Source organism: Chiloscyllium plagiosum, unplaced genomic scaffold (assembly GCF_037043375.1).
Source record: "Chiloscyllium plagiosum isolate Xiang-an unplaced genomic scaffold, Cpla_swu_hap1 HiC_scaffold_12, whole genome shotgun sequence".
Taxonomy (NCBI): Eukaryota; Metazoa; Chordata; class Chondrichthyes; order Orectolobiformes; family Hemiscylliidae; genus Chiloscyllium; species Chiloscyllium plagiosum.
Genome location: NW_028270150.1, coordinates 102,427,734 through 102,447,732, shown reverse-complemented (window position 1 = coordinate 102,447,732; position 19,999 = coordinate 102,427,734). Strand labels below are relative to the sequence as shown.

Sequence of the window (19,999 nt, the reverse complement as noted above, 5' to 3'; positions counted from 1 at the left end):
TTTGAATGTGTACATAATTGGGTGCTCATTTGGATTTGTTTATTGTGAGGTTGAAAATGGGAAACAAAATGATGCACAACAGACTAGCATCTAAACTGGTTATGCAAGGCAGGTCTCTACACCGTAGAGGGGTAAATACACTGATGCAGCACAGCGTAACTCTTGACTGAGAAGGACAGGACTCTGATCTCCAAAATGTCGAGCATTCCGCCCCTCTCAAACTCCTTCCCCATTGTCACTGCAAGATGATCCCCAATTTCTCCTACTCACTTTGTTCTCAGTTTCTCTTGCTGCTGTCCTCTTTTTCTCTTCCTCCTGTCTCCCACGTTTTCCCCAAACCCCTCCTCTGGTTTTACTGACTTGCTGCTTCTGCCCTTTACTCTCCCTTCTCTTTTACTTCTTACTGCCCAACTCACTTTCGCCTCCCTTTTCCCAGCCTTTGGAGAGGCCAAATCCAACCTGGCTGAAATGTTTCTTGCCACATTTCATGATATTGAAAATACAGAGGAACCTCAATTATCCGAAGGACGCTGGCAGGGAGTATGTCGTTGGGGTAATCGAAGGCCGGATAAAATGGTTTCGCTGAGCCTCGGGGCTTTGTGATCTTATTCGGATAATCCAAAATTTGGTTAATCGAATGCTGGATAATCGAGGTTCCTCTGTACATTGAGAATAAAGCCAGTCGATCGGTTAGAGTGAATGTTGCAATAACTAAACGAGTGCCATCTGTTGGTTGCAGCGTTTCAAATTCTAATTGCATATCACAAGTTTGACGCTAGATTGACACCTCCGCTTCTTCATTGCCGGCATTCCTGGGCGTAGGCTGTGTGTGCCTTCAAATATTTAGCCATTTGCCAGCAATAACAGATCCCCTGCTTATATGTTTTCAGGGACATAGGTTTAGAGCTTTTCCGAACCCATGTGATCAATGACAGGATCGTCCGGACCAAAACCATTGACGGGATCCTTTTGCTGATCCAAAAAGAGCGAAATGGGGAGGCTGTGGACAGAAGCTTGATCCGAAGTTTGCTGACTATGCTGTCTGACCTGCAGGTAAGGGAGATTTTAACTCTGATATTCACTTCTTTTTTTTTCACAGAAACCCCCACTATTTAGACTTTGCATCAAACAGGTCTACCAGGAATCATTTCAACAGAGATTTTTGGAGGAGACCAATTGTTTATATGCAGCAGAAGGCCAAAGACTAATGCAAAAGAGGGAGGCAAGTAGTAGTGATTCTTAAAGATTCTTAACGAGCTCTACACTTGGAGCCAGTGTTCACTATTCTCTCAATTTTAATATTCTGATGTAGGTGCCAGAGTACCTTCACCACGTCAACAAACGCCTGGAGGAAGAAGCAGATAGAGTGATTACTTACTTGGATCAAAGCACGCAGTAAGTGGTGATCCTTGTGTTTTATTGCAGTGCTCTATGCAGGATGTAGTCAGCTGGTTTAAGAATTGGTGAGCAAAAGAAACGAGATGACCTTCATTCTTGAAGGAGGCCTCTGGCAAAATTGAGGAGGATTCCTCATGTGAGAGAACAGTTGCCTTTGTCTCCTTACTGTGTCATTGTTTCCCCTGTGGCTGGCCTTTTTACCCCACAGAATGCACTCTTGAGTCTTGCATTAATGTACAAAGTCCGGTGTGGAATTAAAATCTGATCCTACTTTACATGGGGCGTAGTTTTCCCGAGCAATGTGCTTCCACTTGACGGAAATGCATGATATGGGTGTTCACAAGCAGATGCAGAGAGAAGTTGCAGCAGGATGAGGAAACTTTGATCATGTAATGAGACGTTGTTGAATATTCTAAATGTGATAGATTGGAAAGGTTAAAATTTACATGCTGTGACCTCAGTATAAGGCGAACAGCAAGCGTTTATGGAAGGCCAAATTATAACTTATGCTTCATCTCGATCTCTTTGTCAGAGAGGTTGTATGGTGAGGAAATGGGCAAATCTTACTGCTATTGTCAGAAGTTTTTTGATGGGCTAGATACCTCAGGCCCAGTGCATGACCAGCCTATAGCCAGCAAACTACTTGGGCTAACTGGTCAAGCAGCAGAAAGCTTACTAACGTGGGAAACCTTTTTTTTAGTTAACTAGATAAAATAACTTTACAGTTCTAAAATCAGAGTCCTCAGTAGTCTATCTTAAGTTCTCCAGAATTGCCAAAGTGACTTGCATTTTTAAATGGAGGGATTGTGATGCGTTGATCAGAAATGCTACTTATGTTCTTGGCTGTAGTTAGTTTGGAAACCCTTCTGTATGTTGTGGAGGGTTGGTAAGTCCTGGAAAGAATACCATTTAGAAGGTTATGGCATAAGAAGGATGTGGAATCACAGGTGTTGGAAGAAGTCCATTTGGGCCATCATGTCTATATTTGACTGCCAAATGACTTAATGCTACGCTCCTGCCTTTCCAGTGTTGGGAGGTATGAATTTAAAGTGATTCATGCAACTATTAGAGGGGAGATTTTTTTTTTGAAAAGAAAAAGAGGTCCTGCCCCAAAGGTGTTAGGAGTCAAAAACACGCCACTTGAAAAGGCAATAAAGTTGGAACCCTCAACTCACTTATTTGCAACTCAAATTCTTTAAAGTTCAGGGCCAGGATGGATCAAATGCTGAAAAGTGGGATTAGACTGGGTGCAGACGTAATGGGCAGTGTGTGATGTCTTTCTATGCCTTGAACCTTTAAAGATTCTTTAACCAGCTGTGGGCTGACAGCAACCCATGTGTGTGGCTGTGCCTACACCGTGAAGCCTGAACCTATTCCAAATGTCCATACTACTGCTCTCAGACTTTGTGATCTGACTTTGGAGTGATGAGTTTTCACTGACTGTGTCTGGTATCCAGCACCTTCAGAAGCAATTGAGACTCAGTTCAGGAGCAGGGAGATGCTACTTGCAAGGCTTAATCCAGTAACTAATTTGCTCGTGATAGAAATGCTGATGCAAACCTGAAGAATTAATCAGTGACTATTATATATGGCAGGTTTATAAATGACAGCTGGGAGTGAGAGCAACAACATTGATTCATTTCTAAGTGCTGGTCATCTGTATTCAGAATTGGAAGAGGCATACTGAATTGGATCATTGTCTCCCATGTATTGTGGTGACAAGATCCGTGGGTATTGAGCTTGGTAATTTCTGACCCATCTGTTTGTTCTGGGTTTCCTGAGAAGGTTGGGTACATGCTGACTTTAGACTGTAGGTGTCACATCTTTATTATGCTGATGCTTTCCCATCTTTCACCCTCTAAAGGGTGATCCCTGCCCTCAGATCTTCGTTTCCTGTGGTTTCATGTCCCTAACTGCCATGCAGCTTTTATGTGATCAGGGTCTGTGAGCCCTGAAAACTTGGACAGTAATCAATACTTAACTTTTTTTTATTGGCAAGTGAGTGGAAAGTGAGTCTTCTCCATGTACATGCTAATCTGAGCTGCTTCCTCCTCATGTCTGGCTCTCTGATTTCCTGTTGATAGGTCCTTGCGAAGCATGCTTCCTTTTGGGGATTCTCTCCTTGTTTGCATATGTTCAGTACACTTCCCCTCCTTGCTTCAGAGGCTGCAATGGAGCCAGTTTTACGTGCATTATGAGGAACTTCTCACAGTTTTCTCTTTTTCTGCTCTGTACTTTCCTGTTTCTTATTTTATTGGTAGGGAGGGGATGGTACACTTTTGATAAATGAATAGCTGGATACAGAACTGGCTCAAAGGTAGAAGACAGAGGGTGGTGGTGGAGGGTTGTTTTTCAGACTGGAGGCCTGTGACCAGTGGAGTGCCACAAGGATCGGTGCTGGCCCTCTACTTTTTGCCATTTATATAAATGATTTGGATGTGACCATAAGAGGTACAGTTAGTAAGTTTGCAGATGACACCAAAATTGGAGGTGTAGTGGACAGCGAAGAAGGTTACCTCAGATTACCACATGATCTTGATCAGATGGGCCAATGGGCTGAGGAATAGCAGATGGAGTTTAGATAAATGCGAGGTGCTGCATTTTGGGAAAGTGAACCTTAGCAGGACTTATACACTTAATGGTAAGGTCCTAGGGAGTGTTGCTGAACAAAGAGACCTTGGAGTGCAGGTTCATAGCTCCTTGAAAGTAGCTTCGCAGGTTGATAAGATAGTTAATAAGGCATTTGGTGTGCTTTCCTTTATCGGTCAGAGTATTGAGTACAGGGGTTGGGGGGGGTTATGTTGCGGCTGTACAGGACATTGGTTAGGACACTGCTGGAATATTGCGTGCAATTCTGGTCTCCTTCCTATTGGAAAGATGTTGTGAAACTTGAAAGGGTTCAGAAAAGATTTACATGGACGTTGCCAGGGTTGGAGGATCTGAGCTACAGGGAAAGGCTGAATAGGCTGGGGCTGTTTTCCCTGGAGCATCAGAGGCTGAGGGGTGACCTTATAGAGGTTTACAAAATTATGAGGGGCATGGATAGGATAAATAGGGCAAAGTCTTTTCTCTGGGGTGGGGGAGTCCAGAACTAGAGGACATAGGGTGAGAGGGAAAAGATATTAAAGAGACTTAAGGGGCAACCTTTTCAGAGGGTGGTGCCAGAGGAATGAGCTGCCAGAGGAAGTGGTGGAGGCTGGTACAATTACAGCATTTTAAAAGGCACCTGGATGCGTATAAATAATTAGGAGGGATATGAGCCGGGTGCTGGCAGGTGGGACTAGATTGGGTTGGGATATCTGGTCGGCATGGATGGGTTGGACCGAAGGGTCTGTTTCCGTGCTGTACATCTCTATGACTCTATTTGTGCTTTACAGAAAATGGTTGATTGCCAGTGTCGAGAAGCAACTGCTTGGTGAGCATCTGACAGCAATTCTTCAGAAAGGTAAAAGCAACACAAGAGTTCTGTTTAACTTTCAGCTCTCTGGTAACAATCTGTTTGGCTAATGCAATCCGTCTGCTTGACACTGGCCAGCAGCCTGCGTGACTGAAGTACTAGCACCCACGCTGGCGGTGCTTTTTGATTCTTCTGCAATGTATTCTTGTGGAAATCTGTAATTACCCAGGCCTCCTGCCATTCTTTGTTTTGCTAATGCCTTAGTTGTTACCTACATTCCTGTATAACTATTTATCTTCGCCTCACACATGAGGCAAATTATTATTGTGCACCATTTCTGTTTTACTAAAATGTCCCCACACTCGTATACAGATCGTTGATGTGAATTCCCATTTCCCAGCCCAGTCTGTCTCTCAGAATGAGCCAAAGAGTGCAATCATCTCCATATTGTTTTCAACACCAAGCCTGATTTCCAGCCCTGTTACCCTCTACAGAGAACATGCATTCATCTCTTCTTAAACTTGCCAGCTTGCCTTTACCTTGGGCCATTTGCTGTGGAAACCCTAGAGCTCCAGGCTAAATTTCTGCCATGTTTCTTTGGTCAGCGCTCCATCTGCCATTCTCTGTAAGCATCAACTGATCCAAGATTGGTACTGGTATCCAGACTTGCACAAATCACCGTGAAATGCCTGTTGACTCTTGCCCTGTCTCAATATGCAAGCTTAGTAATTCTCAACTTTATGATTAAATCCCCCCTGCCCCAACACTCTATATCTTCATCTCTCCCTACCTCTCCATGAGATTAGATTCCCCTACAATGTAGAAACAGGCCCTTCAGCCCAACCTGTCCACACCGACGCTCCGAAGAGTGACCCACCCAGACCCATTTCCCTCTGACTAATGCAGCTAACACGATGGGCAGTTTAGCATGGCCAATTCACCTGACCTAGCCTGAGAGGAAGCTCCGATTCACAACATCATCCATTTCTCCATCTTTTTACTCAACCTTAGTGGCTGTATCTTCAAGTGCCGACACAGTTTCCGAGATGAACCATGCCCTTCCAGCTGCATTCAGAGCATTATTGATATTCCTGCATAGCTCAGGTTCACAGTGTCTTCTAAATGGCTATTGTTGGGACTGTTGGTTTGACATTGCAGCGTAGCTGGTTGTTGTTGCAGGCCTCAATCAACTACTTGGTGAAAACAGAATAGTGGACCTGGCTCTTCTTTACCAACTGCTCAGCAGAGTTAAAGGTGGTCTGCAGGCTCTCCTGCAACACTGGAATGAATATATCAAGGTAATTCTTCAAAATACTGATCCTTTTAGACCGTAAGATATAGGAGCAAAAGGAGGCCATTCATCTCATTGAATCTGCAGTTTCCTGTATTTTCTACATAACTCTTGATTCCTTACTGATTTTAAAGAAAGTCCATCTCCGCCTCGAGTATGCTTAACCCTGCCTCAGCTGCCCTCTGTGGTAAATAAGTCTGTGGGTTCACTAGCCTAGGTGAAGAAATGCTTTCTTATCTCTACCCTAACTAGGCGGCCCTTCATCTGAGATTGTGGGCCTTGGTTCCAGACTGGTATTTTTAGAATGATGTTCACATCTTCTACTGTGAAGACCAGTGCAAAGTATTTATTCAATTCCCGTGCCATTTCCTGGCTCCTCATTATTACTTCCCCCAGCTTGTACATTTCAATAAGATCATCTCATGTTCTTCGAAATTCCGTTTGCACAGGTCCGTCCAACCAGCTGAGCCACTCTTAAGACAATCCCTCCATAGCTGGGATTAGCCTGATGAACCTTACCTGGACTGCCTCCATATCTTTTCTTAAATCTGGGGACCAAAACTGTTCACAGTATTCCAGCTGTGGTCTGACTTGTACCTTGTATAATATTAGCAAGACCTCCACATTTTTATACTTCATATACTGTAAATACCTCTGGTCCCAGCACATCCCAGTGTGCACCAATAGTTGCCATCCTGAAAATGCCTCCCAGCACCCATTTCCTGGTTCCCTATCATTATTTCCCTAGCATTGGTTTCTAACGGGCATTAGAAAATGGCACAGGAGTCGAATAAATACATTATCCTCATATTGCAATAATATGGAGGTGCCAGTGTTGGACTGGGGTGGACAAAGTTAAAAATCCCACAACACCAGGTTATAGTCCAACAGGTTTAATTGGAAGCACTAGCTTTTGGACTGCTGCTCCACACCTAATGAAGGAGCAGCGCTCTGAAAGCTTGTGCTTCCAAATAGACCTGTTGGACTATAACCCTGTTATGTGATTTTTTAACTTTATATTGCAAGACACTAATAACATTCGGAAAATCCTAAATAAAAGGGCAGAAGGAGAGGAGATAATACATGGAGTAATAACTAATCATGGAGTCCTACAGCACGGAGACAGGCTCTTTGGCCCAAAATGGTCCACGCAGAACAAAATGTCCACCGACACTACCCCATTTCCCTGCGCTTAGCCCATATCCTTCTAATCCGTTCCTATCCACGTATTTGTCCAAATGCCTTTTAAATGTTAATGTACCTGCCTCAACTACTTTCGGCAGCTCATTCCATATGCATACCACCCTCTGTGTATAAAAAGCTGCCCCTCGGGTTCCCTTTTATTCTTTCCCCTCTAACCTTAAATTGATGTCCTGTAGTCTGTGATTCCCCAGTTGTGGGGAAAAAGACTGGGTGTGTTCAGTCTATCTGTGCCTCTTATGATCTTATACACTGTTATAAGGTTCCCCTCAATCACCTACACTCTAAAGAAAAAAAGTCCTAGCTTGTCCAGCCTCTCCCTATAAGTCAGACTGTTGAGTCCTGGCAACATCCTTATAAGTACCTTCTGCACTCTTTCCAGTCTAATAATGTCTTTACTATTAGCAAGGTGACCAAAACTGAACACAGTGCTCCAAGTGCAGCCTCACCAACGTCCTGTACAACAGCAATATAACTTACCAACTTCTACACTCAGTGCCCTGACTGATGAAGGCCAGTGGGCCAAAAGCCACCTTCACTGCCCTGTCTACCTGTGACTCCACTTTCAGAGAACCGTGCACCTGAACTCCAAGGTTCCATTACACTCCTTAAGGCCCTTCCATTCACCATGAAACTCCGACCTTGATTTGACCATCAAGAAAGAAACAGTACTGGGGAAACCAATGGGAAATGTTAGGGGACTTGACAGGGTAAATGTGGAGAGATTTGTTTCTCCTTGTGGGAGACCTGATACCACAATCTCTGTCAGGCCCACCCAGTTAGGACAGAGATGAGAGAGAATTTCTGGTATACCTGTGGAATTCTTTACCATAGAGCGCTGGTCTCTACCTTTTTTATATATTCAAAAAACCTCTTGCTGTCTGCCTTGGTATTAATTGCAAGTTTACCTTCTAAGTTTATCTTCTTTTCTGGTTGTCTTTTGTTAGTTTTTAAACTTAATCCTCCGGCCTACACTAATCATTGCCACGCTGTGCGTCTTTTTCTATCAATTGGATATTATCTTCAACTTCCCTGACAAACCATAGTTGGCTTATCCCTGTCCTAGAATCCTTCTTCCTCATTGAAATATGCCTTTGCTGTTCTTAAAATGTCTGCCATGTTTGTCAACTGTCTTTGCTGCTAAACTCATTTCACAGTCCACCCTAGCCAGCTCTGCCCTTGTTCCTTTGTAATTACCTGTATTTATGGAAACCAGCCATTGGGGTCAATGTTGGGGCCCTTGCTATGTGTGCTTTATATAAATGATTTAGACTTGAATGTAGGAGAGTTGATTAGCAAGTTTGCAGACAATACAAAACTTGGAGTGGTAAATCGTGAGGAGGATAGTCTGGAGGATCTAGATGGGCTAATCAATGACAGATGGAATTCAATCGGGATAAAAGTGCGGTGATGCAGGACCCTGGGAAATATCCAGGATCAGGGGGATCATGGTGTGTATGTACCCCAGTCCTTTCAGGTATTAGGAGGAGAAGTAGATCAAGTGGTTAAGAAGGTATATGGCCTTTAGCTGGAGCAGGGAGTTTATGTTGGAACTGTATAAAATGTTGGTTAGGCTAGAGTATTGTGTGTATTTCTGGAAACCATTTTATAGGACAAATGTGATGGCACTGGAGAGGGTGCAGAGGAGATTTACCAGAATGTTGCCAGGGCTGGAGAATTTAAATTACAAAGGGAGATTGCACAGTCTCAGGGTTGCTTTCCATACAACAGATGGGATGGAGATGTATAAAGTTGTGAGGAACATATGAGATTCAGGAAAAAAAAAATTCCGCTTGGTGGAGGGATGAATGACCAGGGGCATAGATTTGAGGGTAATGGATAGAAGGTTTAAAGGAGATTTGAAGAAAACTTTTTTCACCCAAAGGATGTTGGGAATCCCTCATCATGTTAAAGTAGTATTTAGATGTGCAGTTGTGATGCCAAGGCATACAAGGTCTGAGCAAAGTGCTGAAAAATGGGATTATATTAGTTTGGTAGTTGTTTCTGAGCGGCATGGATGAGATGAACCAAAGAGCCTTTTTCTGTACTCTCGATCTCTCTGACCCTGAGATCAAGGTTTAAAAGCAGGAGTGAAACACTGGAAAGTGATTTCCTGATTAACTATACATTGTTCAAAGTGCATACCTCTCCAGCTGAGCAAACATACCATATCCAATGGTTGTGATGTTGTAGTAGATCTCATTAAGTTGTTTCCTTTACCTAAAGGTTAACGATAGTGCAGACTTGACTTTACTTTAATTTTACTTTGTGTTTTAATTTACTCTTCTTTTCACTTGGGTCCTCCTGCATCCCTCTCAGTTGCTCAGCTGGAAGTTTAGCAGAAATCTGCATTGATAGAGAAATATTTCAGCTTCCCTTGAGGAAGGGGAGCATGTGGTCTGATCATTATCTGCCTCCACTTACCTGGACTAAGCTCCAGAATTCCCTCTGCACCACTTTTCTATCTTGATTTTTTTTTGTTATGATGCTCCTTCAAAACACACCGCTGACCAAGTTTTTGGCCATCTGCCCTCATGGCTTGGTGTCATTGCCATGGCAGTGCTCCTGTGAGCCATTGGAGGCTTTCCAGTCTGGTTTAAACACTACAAGGCTTTATTGTGGAAACCGGGTGATTTTCCTTTCTCGTGCGTGAACCACCTTTAGGTTGCAGCAGATTTTGATACTCTCCAAATTGGTGGAGTCTCCTTGTATATGTATGTTCGAAGGTTCAGGGAGACAGCAGTACCCACCTAATTCATGGTGCATTAATTCTTCACAGAAATGATAGTGTTTCAGAAGGTGCCTCTATACTAATAGGCTGTAAGAATTTGTGGATTATTCAGAGAATAAATTCAGAACATGTCCTCATATGTAATACCCAAGCGTGGAGCCTCAGAATTTGCATTTGATGTTCATCTGTATGAACTGATATTTACTTTCTAGACCTTTGGCAGTACGATCGTGGTTAATCCAGAGAAGGACAAGACGATGGTGGAGGAACTGCTAGACTTCAAAGATAAAATTGACCATGTCATTGAAGTGTGCTTTCTTAAAAATGAAAAATTTGTCAATGCAATGAAGGAAGCTTTTGAGACTTTTATAAATAAGAGACCCAACAAGCCTGCTGAGCTGATAGGTAAGGCTAATCTCTTGTAGCATGAAGTATTTAATGACTATGGTGATGAATTTTACACTATCGCACGAATTCCCAGTGTTACCACAGATATTTCTATGTGCAATTCAAACTGTTTGCAGAGCTTACATTTCTATGCATAAAAATTTGTTTCTCTAGATTGCCAACAATGACTTCATCCTTCCAACAGTGCTATTAACAAAAACATTGTGCAATAATGTGTTCCACCCGTTTCAATCCAGTACCTTTGCCAATCCTACTGCCGTACCAGTCCCCTACCGGCTTCATTATTATTCATTCCCTGGCCCTGGCCATCACTGGCAAGGCTGGAATTGATTTCCCATTCCTAGTCAACCACATTGAGTATCAAATTGAAAGGAAACAAAGATGAGTGGTAGATCAGAAAATTGGACAGATTTTGGAGAAGGTGTGGAGCTCTGGTTGTGGATGAGGTAAATTTGCTCGCTGAGCTGGTAGATTTGCTGTCAGAAGTTTCGTCACCATGCTCAGTAACAACATCAGTGAGCCTCTGTGTTTTGCTCTGCCTTGACTGGGACAATACATCCATCCTGGGACAGGCTAAATGAAGACATGCGCGGGAATTCCTGAAGTCCTGGCATTCAAACCAGAACTCCATCAATAAACATGTGGATTTGGACTCCATTTACCTACCTACCGAAAACGACATCACCCGCCACTACAAACCGAGACAGCTAAATAGCAAACGGGACAACGCCAGCGCTTCACCGCAGGCTCACTGATGTTACCTAGCATGGTGATGAAACGTCTGAGAATAAATCTACCAGCTCAGCGAGCAAACTTACAATCTAATTGGACAAATTTTAAAAACCAGCAAAATGTGATCACAAAGTAATGAGGGAGAAATTTAGAATATGAGAAAAAGCTAGTTAGACTATGAAGACAGTTTATACAATTGTATGAAAAGGCAGAGAGTATCTTAAGTGAATGTTGGTTGCTTAAAAGGTGAGACTGGGCTTTTTTTTTTAAGTTCATTCATGGTACGTAAGGGGCAGAAGGTTTCTGTACCTGCCTTCACAGAAGTGGTCACAAAAAGCATCCCAAGAATAATGGAAAGTGTAGAAACAAAAGGGAGGGAGGAATTTGATACAGTACCAATCATGAACAAAGAAATACTGGGAAAACCATGGGATTAAAGGCTGACAAGTCCTCTGGTCTCTAATACTCTGTGTCCAGAGACCAAGGCCGTGGGTTCATTGGTTGTAATCTTCGACTTTGGAAAGGTCCTGTTGGATTGTAAGAATGTAACATCCCTACTGAAAAAAAAAGAGTGGGAGAGACAGAAAGCTGGAAGCTGTAGGCTAATTAGTCTCGGCATCCATCAGGAAAATGCTCGAATCCTTTATTGAGGGACTGTAGTTTTGTTGGATTCCCTCTTCTCTTCTGATTTTCTAGTTCCCCTTTCCTCCAAATATAAATCAATCAGCCACATTCAACCTACTTTCTGAGAACTCTCCCGTTTTTCCACTGTTAAAATCTCTTAAACTGTTGTTTCAGCCAAGGTGGCTCACTTCCTGTGTGGCTTCAGTCTTTTATATCATGAAAATATAAACATTCATTTTTATACACATTTGTGCCATATGTCTTTTACAAGCTCTTTGAAGAGCTGTCTACTTAATTCTATTATTCTGCCCTTTTCTCCAAAAGCTTACATATTTTGCAGTTTACTCTTGCTTTTTAAAAATTTACTAGCCAACAGGCAAATTGATAGCATATGGTTTCTGTGTAGAATGAGACTTTTTTCAGAGTGAATCATCACTGATATATTATTTAATTTGTTTATAGCCAAGTATGTGGATTCAAAATTGCGAGCTGGTAACAAAGAGGCCACAGATGAAGAACTGGAAAGAATGCTGGATAAAATCATGATCATATTTCGGTTTATTCATGGTGAGCTCTTCTTTCTGATCTACAGCTGGTTTGCAAATCCTTTTTCTAATGCAATCAGCTTGTTTTTATGGACCTCAGAATTTGTGTTCTCTAGGTCATTGATTGCCTCAGCCCATGTAGTAAATTGGGAAGTGGGCTCCAGCAAAAGCCTAAATGATCAAGTAAATCAGTTCGGTGGCTTTTTTTCTATTTACTTCATAAGGTTGGCATGGTGGCTTAGTGATTAGCACTGCTGCCTCACAGCGTCAGGGACCCAGGTTCAATTCCCACCTCGGGCGACTGTCTGTGCGGTGTTTACACGTTGTCCCAGTGTCTGTGTGGGTTTCCTCCCACAGTCCAAAAATATGCAGGTTAGGTGAATGGGCAATTTAGCATGGCCAATTGTGTTAGGTACATTAGTCAGGGGTAAATGTAGGGGAATAGATGGGTTGCAACTTGAATGTGCAAGAATGATGGGTTGCTCTTCGGCGGGTCGGTATTAACTTGTTGGGCCAAAGGGCCTGTAGGAAATTTAATCTAACCAAGAGCTACTTGTTTGCAATACTGTTGGAGTAAAAAGTTTCAAATGTCAGTACTTCCAGTGTCACCAGTGTTAGTGCTATCTCAGCACAGTAGTTATTGAGCCTTTGCACTCATAGTCAGCATTTTGGCCTTTGATCACCACCTAGTGTCATTTCTTTGAGATGCATGAGAGTTTGGGGGGGGAAGGCAGTGACCTACTGGTAACATCACTGGACTCTTAATCCAAATCCCCACGCTAATGTTCCGAGGACATCTGCCATCCTTGCCCTATCTGGCCTACATGTGAGTCCACACCCATAGCAATGTGGTTGACTCCCAAAGCCCTCTGCAGAATAACCAATGAAATAATATTAAAGAAGGAAAAGGCAGGTAGATTCCTGATGAAGGGCTTTTCCCTGAAACATCGATTTTCCTGCTTCTCGGATGTTGCCTGACCTGCTGTGCTTTTCCAGCACCACACTCTTGACAGGCAGATAAAATCAAGTCTCATTGGGCTTTTTACAAATCGAGGACTTAACTACAGTTGATTGTGCAACTTGAATGTGCAAGAATTTACAGGTATTTTGGAGAATAGAATGGAAGTGGGTCATCAGAAGAGCCGAGTTTTAAATAATCTTGTAAAATCAAACTTGTAGGAACTATATGCTGCAGTATTTTTAAAGACATGCAGATTCATTGTTGAAAATGAGTAGACAGCTGGGGCATGTGGTTGGGATGAAAATCTCTCTCTGACAGATCACCAAAATGGAATAATGTTGGATTCTCGTCAGCACCATTCTTACTCAGTGAGTTTATGGGTTAGATTTCATGAAGGATTAACAGAATTTGCCTCTGTCGTTTTAGCAGGCTCGGAGTTGTTGAAGTATGGTGTGTGGCTACTCCGTGGCTTTCCTGCTGACCTTGGTCCCATTCCCCCTAATGTGAAGGGCTTGGTACAGTATCCACCCATTCTGTACACCTGTCGAGGGCCTTAAGTAGCCAATTGTTGGAATACTGGGTCAGGTAAAAATGGGCAAGCTGTTCTTATAACTTCATTGAAAAGATAGATTAGACTTTTAGATTAGACTTTTTTTTTACAGTGTGGAAACAGGCCCTTCGGCCCAACAAGTCCACACCGACCCGCCGAAGCGAAACCCACCCATACCCCTACATTTACCCCTTACCTAACACTACGGGCAATTTAGCATGGCCAATTCACCTTACCTGCACATCTTTGGACTGTGGGAGGAAACCGGAGCACCTGGAGGAAACCCACGCAGACACGGGGAGAACGTGCAAACTCCGCACAGACAGTCGCCTGAGGCGGGAATTGAACCCGGGTCTCTGGCGCTGCGAGGCAGCAGTGCTAACCACTGTGCCATCGTGCCGCCCGCATAGGAAAGATGTTGGGGGGCAGATTATTCAAGATGGGGGCTGCCCTGCACATGGCAGGAGCATCCCCTATAGGTCGTTGCCCTTTGTTTCTCCCTGCCTGATCCCCTCATGCCTATCCAACTCACTTGACATGCCTCTCTCCAGGCTCCATCTCTTGTACTTTGGTGCGGTGGCCACTACTTGCTCTGGAACTTCTTGGCTGCTGGTTCAACTTGTAGTTCTTATGGGCTCCACTGAGGGAGCAGATATCCCATGTTTACCTCAACTTGCTTTGCCTTAATGTTCGATTATGCTGTGTCCCACATTTGAGTTGATTTACATTTAATGTAAATTAATTTGGGTGTCAATATTTATTTCCTTTCCAATAGGTAAGGATGTATTTGAGGCCTTCTATAAGAAAGACTTGGCAAAACGTCTCCTGGTGGGGAAAAGTGCTTCTGTTGATGCTGAGAAGTCAATGCTGTCCAAACTGAAGCATGGTACGTCCGCACAGCTACTGCATAACTCAGAGATGGCCTTGTCCTCTTCTCAGTAACCATTTCTGTGCAGTTAGAGGAAGCTGGGGTTCTGACCACTTCCTGTTTTGTTTCTGTAGAATGTGGTGCTGCCTTCACCAGCAAGTTGGAGGGAATGTTTAAGGACATGGAGCTCTCAAAAGACATTATGGTCCAATTTAAGCAGGTACTCTTGACTGCAGCTTGTATGTTTTTCTTTTCGCCCAACTCTTCCCTCCAGATCTTTTGAATGGGGATAGATTAGAAAAGGGGGGGGGGGGTGGTACGATGAGTCCTGGATGTCTTGTATACCAATTGCTGAAAGTAAGTGTGCAGGTGCAGCAGGCGGTGAAGAAGGTGAATGGTAACCTGGCCTTCGAAGCAAGAGGATGCAAGTCCAGGAGCAGGGATGTCATGCTGCATTTGTTCAGGACCTTGGTGAGGCCACACTTGCAGTATTGTGCGCAGTTTTGGTCTCCAACAAAGGTTTAGCAGACCGATTCCTGGATTGGCAGGACTGACATCTGAAGAGAGACTGGGTCGCTTTGGCCTATATTCACACTCAAGTTTAGAAGCAATGAGAGGTGATCTCCAAGAAACCTATAAAATTCTAACAGACTAGACAAGGTAAACTCAGGAAGGAGTCCAGAACCAGGAGTCACAGCTAAGGATACAGGACAGACCATTGAAGACTGAGATGAGTAAATGCCTCTTCGTCTAGAGAGTGGTGAGCCTGTGGAATTCTCTGCCACAGAAAGCTGTTGATGCCAAAACATGGAATGCTTTCAAGAAAGAGTTATATGTAGTTCTTAAGGCTAAAGGGATCAGAGGTTACTGGGAGAAACAGGAAATAGAGTTTCGAATTTTGAAAAAGTAACAGAGGATTGATGAGGACAGAGCGGTGGACGTGATCGATGTGGACTTCACTAAGGCGTTCGACAAGGTTCCCCATGAGAGACTGGTTAGCAAGGTTAGATCTCGTGGAATACAGGGAGAACTAGCCATTTGGATACAGAACTGGCTCAAAGTTAGAAGAGGGTGGTGGTGGAGGATTGTTTTTCCCTGGAGCGCCAGAGGCTGAGGGGTGACCTTGTAGAGGTTTACAAAATTGAGGGGCATGGATATGATAAATAGACAAAAGTCTTTTCCCTGGGGTCGGGGAGTCCAGAACTAAAGGGCATAGGTTTAGGGCGAGAGGGGAAAGATATAATGGGAGTTGTATAAGACTCTGGTGCGGCCGCATCTGGAATATTGTGTGCAGTTTTGGTCGCCATACTATAGGAAGGATGTGGAGGCACTGGAACGGGTGCAGAGGAGGTTTACCAGGATGTTGCCTGGTATGGAAGGAAAATCGTATGAGGAAAGACTGAGACACTTGGGGCTGTTTTCATTAGAGAAAAGAAGGTTTAGGGGTGACTTGATTGAGGTGTACAAGATGATTAGGGGGTTAGATAGGGTTGACAGTGTGAGCCTTTTCCCGCGTATGGAGTCGGGTATTACAAGGGGGCATAGCTTTAAATTAAGGGGGGGTAGATATAGGACTGAAGTTAGGGGTAGGTTCTTCACTCAGCGAGTCGTAAGTTCATGGAATGCCCTGCCAGTAGCAGTGGTGGACTCTCCCTCTTTATGGGCATTTAAGAGGGCATTGGATAGGTATATGGAGGATAGTGGGTTAGTGTAGGTTAGGTGGGCTTGGATCGGCGCAACATCGAGGGCCAAAGGGCCTGTACTGCGCTGTATTCTTCTATGTTCTATATAGAGGGTGGTGCGTGTATGGAATGAGTTGCCAGAGGAAGTGGTGGAGGCTGGTACAATTGCAACATTTAAAAGGCATCTGGATGGGTACATGAATAGGAAGGGTTTAGAGGGACATGGGCCATGCATATGGTAAATGGGACAAAATTAATTTAGGATATCTGGTTGGCACGGACAAGTTGGACCATAGCATCTGTTTCCATGCTGTACATCTCTGACTCTAATCTACCCCCCCTCTATATTTGCATGCCCTCTTTGTTCCTTTTCTCTCCCCATCTTTTCAATGTGACTTTCCTCTCCTCTGTCTGTCACCTGTCTGGAGCTCTCTTCTGTGCTTGGTGTATGACTATAACTGGCCTTAAAAGCTGTATGTGTGATTTCAAGAGGGAAGATTAATCACAACTGGAGCAAAAGCCATGCTGAATCACCCTTCCTCCTGGATTCCAATGCGTGCTCACTGGTCAGCAGAAATCAGGCTCCCCTCTTCCAGTGGTTTCATGGCCCAGGTGCTCACCTTGATTCAGTCAAGGCAGAAACTAGTTAATTCAGCACATTCGCCAGACTGAGTGAAGGAACCCACTGGTATCACCAGATTCTGAATACTCAGCGATTTAAGCAAAGGTTGAGAAAATGTACAGCAAAGCCTTTGCTATCTGCCTATCAAGTGTTTAAGTCGGAAGTGCTCATTAGTTGAGGGTTAAGGGTTTTTGATGATTTTGTGAAGATGTGGTTGCTGAGGCACCATGAGATATACAGGATTGCTGAAATCCAGCGAGAGCACTGAGGGAGCATAGTCGTGCAGAACATTTGCTGAGAACAGAGAGTGGGTGAGGAGTTATTATTTAAATAATAATGCATTACCTGACCATTTAAAGTGAGGAATGGAGGGTTTGAGTTAAAGGAGGTGGTAGGCTAGGACTGTATTCAATGATGCATAGAAGGTTGAGGGGTGACCTTCTAGTGGTTTATAAAAGAATGCGGAATACAGATAGGGTTAATGGTCGGTGTCTTTTCCCTAGCCCGAGGGATTTCAAGACTAGAGGGTATATTTTTAAGGTGAGAGGAGAAAGGATTTAAAGACATGGCAACTTTTTTTACACAGTTCATGTGTGGAATGAACTTCCAGAGGAAGTGATGGATACAGGTACAGTTGCAACATTTTAAAAGTTTAGATATGTTCATGAATAGGAAAGGGTTGGAAGGATTTGGGCTAAGTGCAGGCAGTTGGGACTGGTTGGACCCAAAGGGGCTTCCGTGCTGTATGACTCTGATTCTGTGACTGTGACTGCCTTTTTTTTTTAAAGACTGAGCTGTTAGAAATTTGGATCTGTACAGAATTTCTGGTTCATGGAGGGCCAAGTGACTGAAGGTTACTGCAGTGCTTTTAACTTGGGCTGGACTGATCGGGGTGTCATTAATACTAATATCTTCAGTTGTCTACTTTCTCTATTTCAATTCATTACTGTCAATCTAAACCAAATTGAATTCAATAGTGAATTTATAATTCAAAAGAGAAGTTCTTGCTCATTGACTCATTTTCCACAAACCACTGGCCAGGCCCATGTTGGGAGAGGATGAACCAGGGCACAGTCTCACCTGGACAACTTGAATCATAGAAATGTTTTGGCCCTACAATCCATGTCTGTTCTGCTCACCCATCCACTCTGCAACAGAAATTCAGTTGGTGCCAATTGCTGGCCTGTTTCCTCTGCAAATCCTTTCTGTTCAGATACTTGTTCACTTCCCTTGGGGAAAGCCTTAATTGAACCTGTTTCCACCACAATCACAGCAGTGCATTCCAATGCTTTCTTGTTACGTTAAAACATTTTTCATCAGCTCCTTTTGCCACTCACCTTGTGTAGGTGTCCTCTGATTCTTGATCCTTACAATAACAGAAAAAAATTATCGCCTAATGTACATAGCCATGCCCCTTGTAATTTCGAACACCTCCTACTCATCAAAGCTCAACTTCTCCAGTCTATCTACTGATGTTTCTCATCACTGGAACCATTCTAGTGAATCTCTAGTGCATGTTGTCTAAAACCTTCATGTCCTTCCTAAGGTCTGCCCAGGTGTGGATGCAATACTGCAGTCGAAGCCGAACATAAATATTATCATAACAGGCCATTTGCAAAAACAAGGAAGTTTCCACACTGTTAGGATTCGATGATGATGATGATGATGATAACCGTAAAGCTAAGGATCCTATATCCCTTTTTGACTGTTTTTCAATGTCTTGTGTCATTTATGCACATAAATCCCTAGGTGTGTCTATTCTTGTGTTCCTGTTACGGTGTAACTTTCATTTTAATAGTTCGCTTCCTTATTCTTTCTCCCAAAACGTACCACTTCAGGCTTGTCTGTATTACCTTTTGTCTGCATGTTCAACCAGCTTGTCTGTATCCTCTTGATGTTTAACACTATCCTGCCCTCAGTTCGGTGTTTAAGGTTTAGTCAGTTATAGCTTTTGAAGTTGTGCCTGGCCCTTGAGAAATCCAGCTATGTGTCTTTCTCAAATTTAACAAGCAACTGTTCACTATGATTCTGTTTCCTGTCACTCACCAACTTAATAATCATGCTGCTATTATCTCTTTTATTCCATGGGCTTTACCAAATGGTTTTTTGAAAGTCCATGCACACTACAGCAGCCACATTATCCTCATTGAGCTTCTCTCTTCATCGTAAAACTGTTTAATGGAATTTATATGTAACAAAGCTACGCTGGCTTCTGTTAAGTGATTGTTAACTTTGACTTGGATTATTATTCCTGAAAGCTTTCTCGTCACTGATGTTCAACTGACCGGCTAGTTGTTACTGGGTAATGCTTGCTTGAAGAAAGCTGGAACGCATCACTGCTGTAACTGAGAAGGGTTGGACGGTTATGATCAGTGCCTCCCTGCTTTACTTCTCTGTGATGCTTTGATGATCCATCTGGACCTAGTCATTTATTAACTTCGGCTTTTTATTCAGTATTAGCCCGTATAATGTCTTAGTGACCTCCTTGATTCTGATTTTGGCAGCATCATTTTCCGTGTTAAAGACTTACAAATACTCATACAATACTTTGCTGAAGTTTTTGTCTCCATACATAAGCTTCCTTTGGGTCCCTAATCAATCCAGTGCTGCCTCTTCACCAGCCTTTTACTATTGATATGCTTCGACAATTGCTCGGGATTCCCTTTCATGTAAGCTGCCAGTCTCCTCTTGTACTCTGTCTGCCGATGTCATTTCCTTTTCCAAGTCCCTTCCGAACTTCCTATATTCATCCCTCTTGTTGCTGTCATCAACCTGACAATACACACTTTTGCCAATTCATCTAGCAGGCTTTTTCTGTCCTTATCCAGAGAAGTCTGGATTTGTTTCCAGTTTTTACTGGACTGTGTCTTCTTTAAAGGCAGTCTTTTATAGTTTTGTTTGCTAATCTTTGATTGCAATCTTCCTGAGCCAGACCTATCCTCCCTCAACTGAATTGACCCTCCTGCGATTAAGTGTACTTACACTACCTT

General features: G+C 43.3%; 2 protein-coding genes across 5 annotated transcripts in view; one reads left to right on the top strand and one right to left on the bottom strand.

Moving 5' to 3' along the window:
• The window catches only part of phex (phosphate regulating endopeptidase homolog, X-linked), a 342,975-nt gene that overhangs the window by 5,548 nt on the left and 317,428 nt on the right, over window positions 1-19,999 (bottom strand). The window lies entirely within an intron of this gene.
• The window catches only part of LOC122554895 (cullin-4A-like), a 61,021-nt gene that overhangs the window by 21,577 nt on the left and 19,445 nt on the right, over window positions 1-19,999 (top strand). For 3 of the 4 annotated variants that reach the window (XM_043700270.2, XM_087993119.1, XM_087993118.1), the window contains exons 6-14: window positions 891-1,053; window positions 1,133-1,222; window positions 1,313-1,395; window positions 4,776-4,843; window positions 5,975-6,093; window positions 10,230-10,422; window positions 12,244-12,348; window positions 14,613-14,723; window positions 14,840-14,925. In XM_043700270.2, the coding sequence (XP_043556205.2) occupies window positions 891-1,053; window positions 1,133-1,222; window positions 1,313-1,395; window positions 4,776-4,843; window positions 5,975-6,093; window positions 10,230-10,422; window positions 12,244-12,348; window positions 14,613-14,723; window positions 14,840-14,925 (1,018 nt within the window). The remainder of the gene's footprint in view (window positions 1-890; window positions 1,054-1,132; window positions 1,223-1,312; window positions 1,396-4,775; window positions 4,844-5,974; window positions 6,094-10,229; window positions 10,423-12,243; window positions 12,349-14,612; window positions 14,724-14,839; window positions 14,926-19,999) is intronic. The other variant, XM_043700271.2, reaches the window with a different exon arrangement.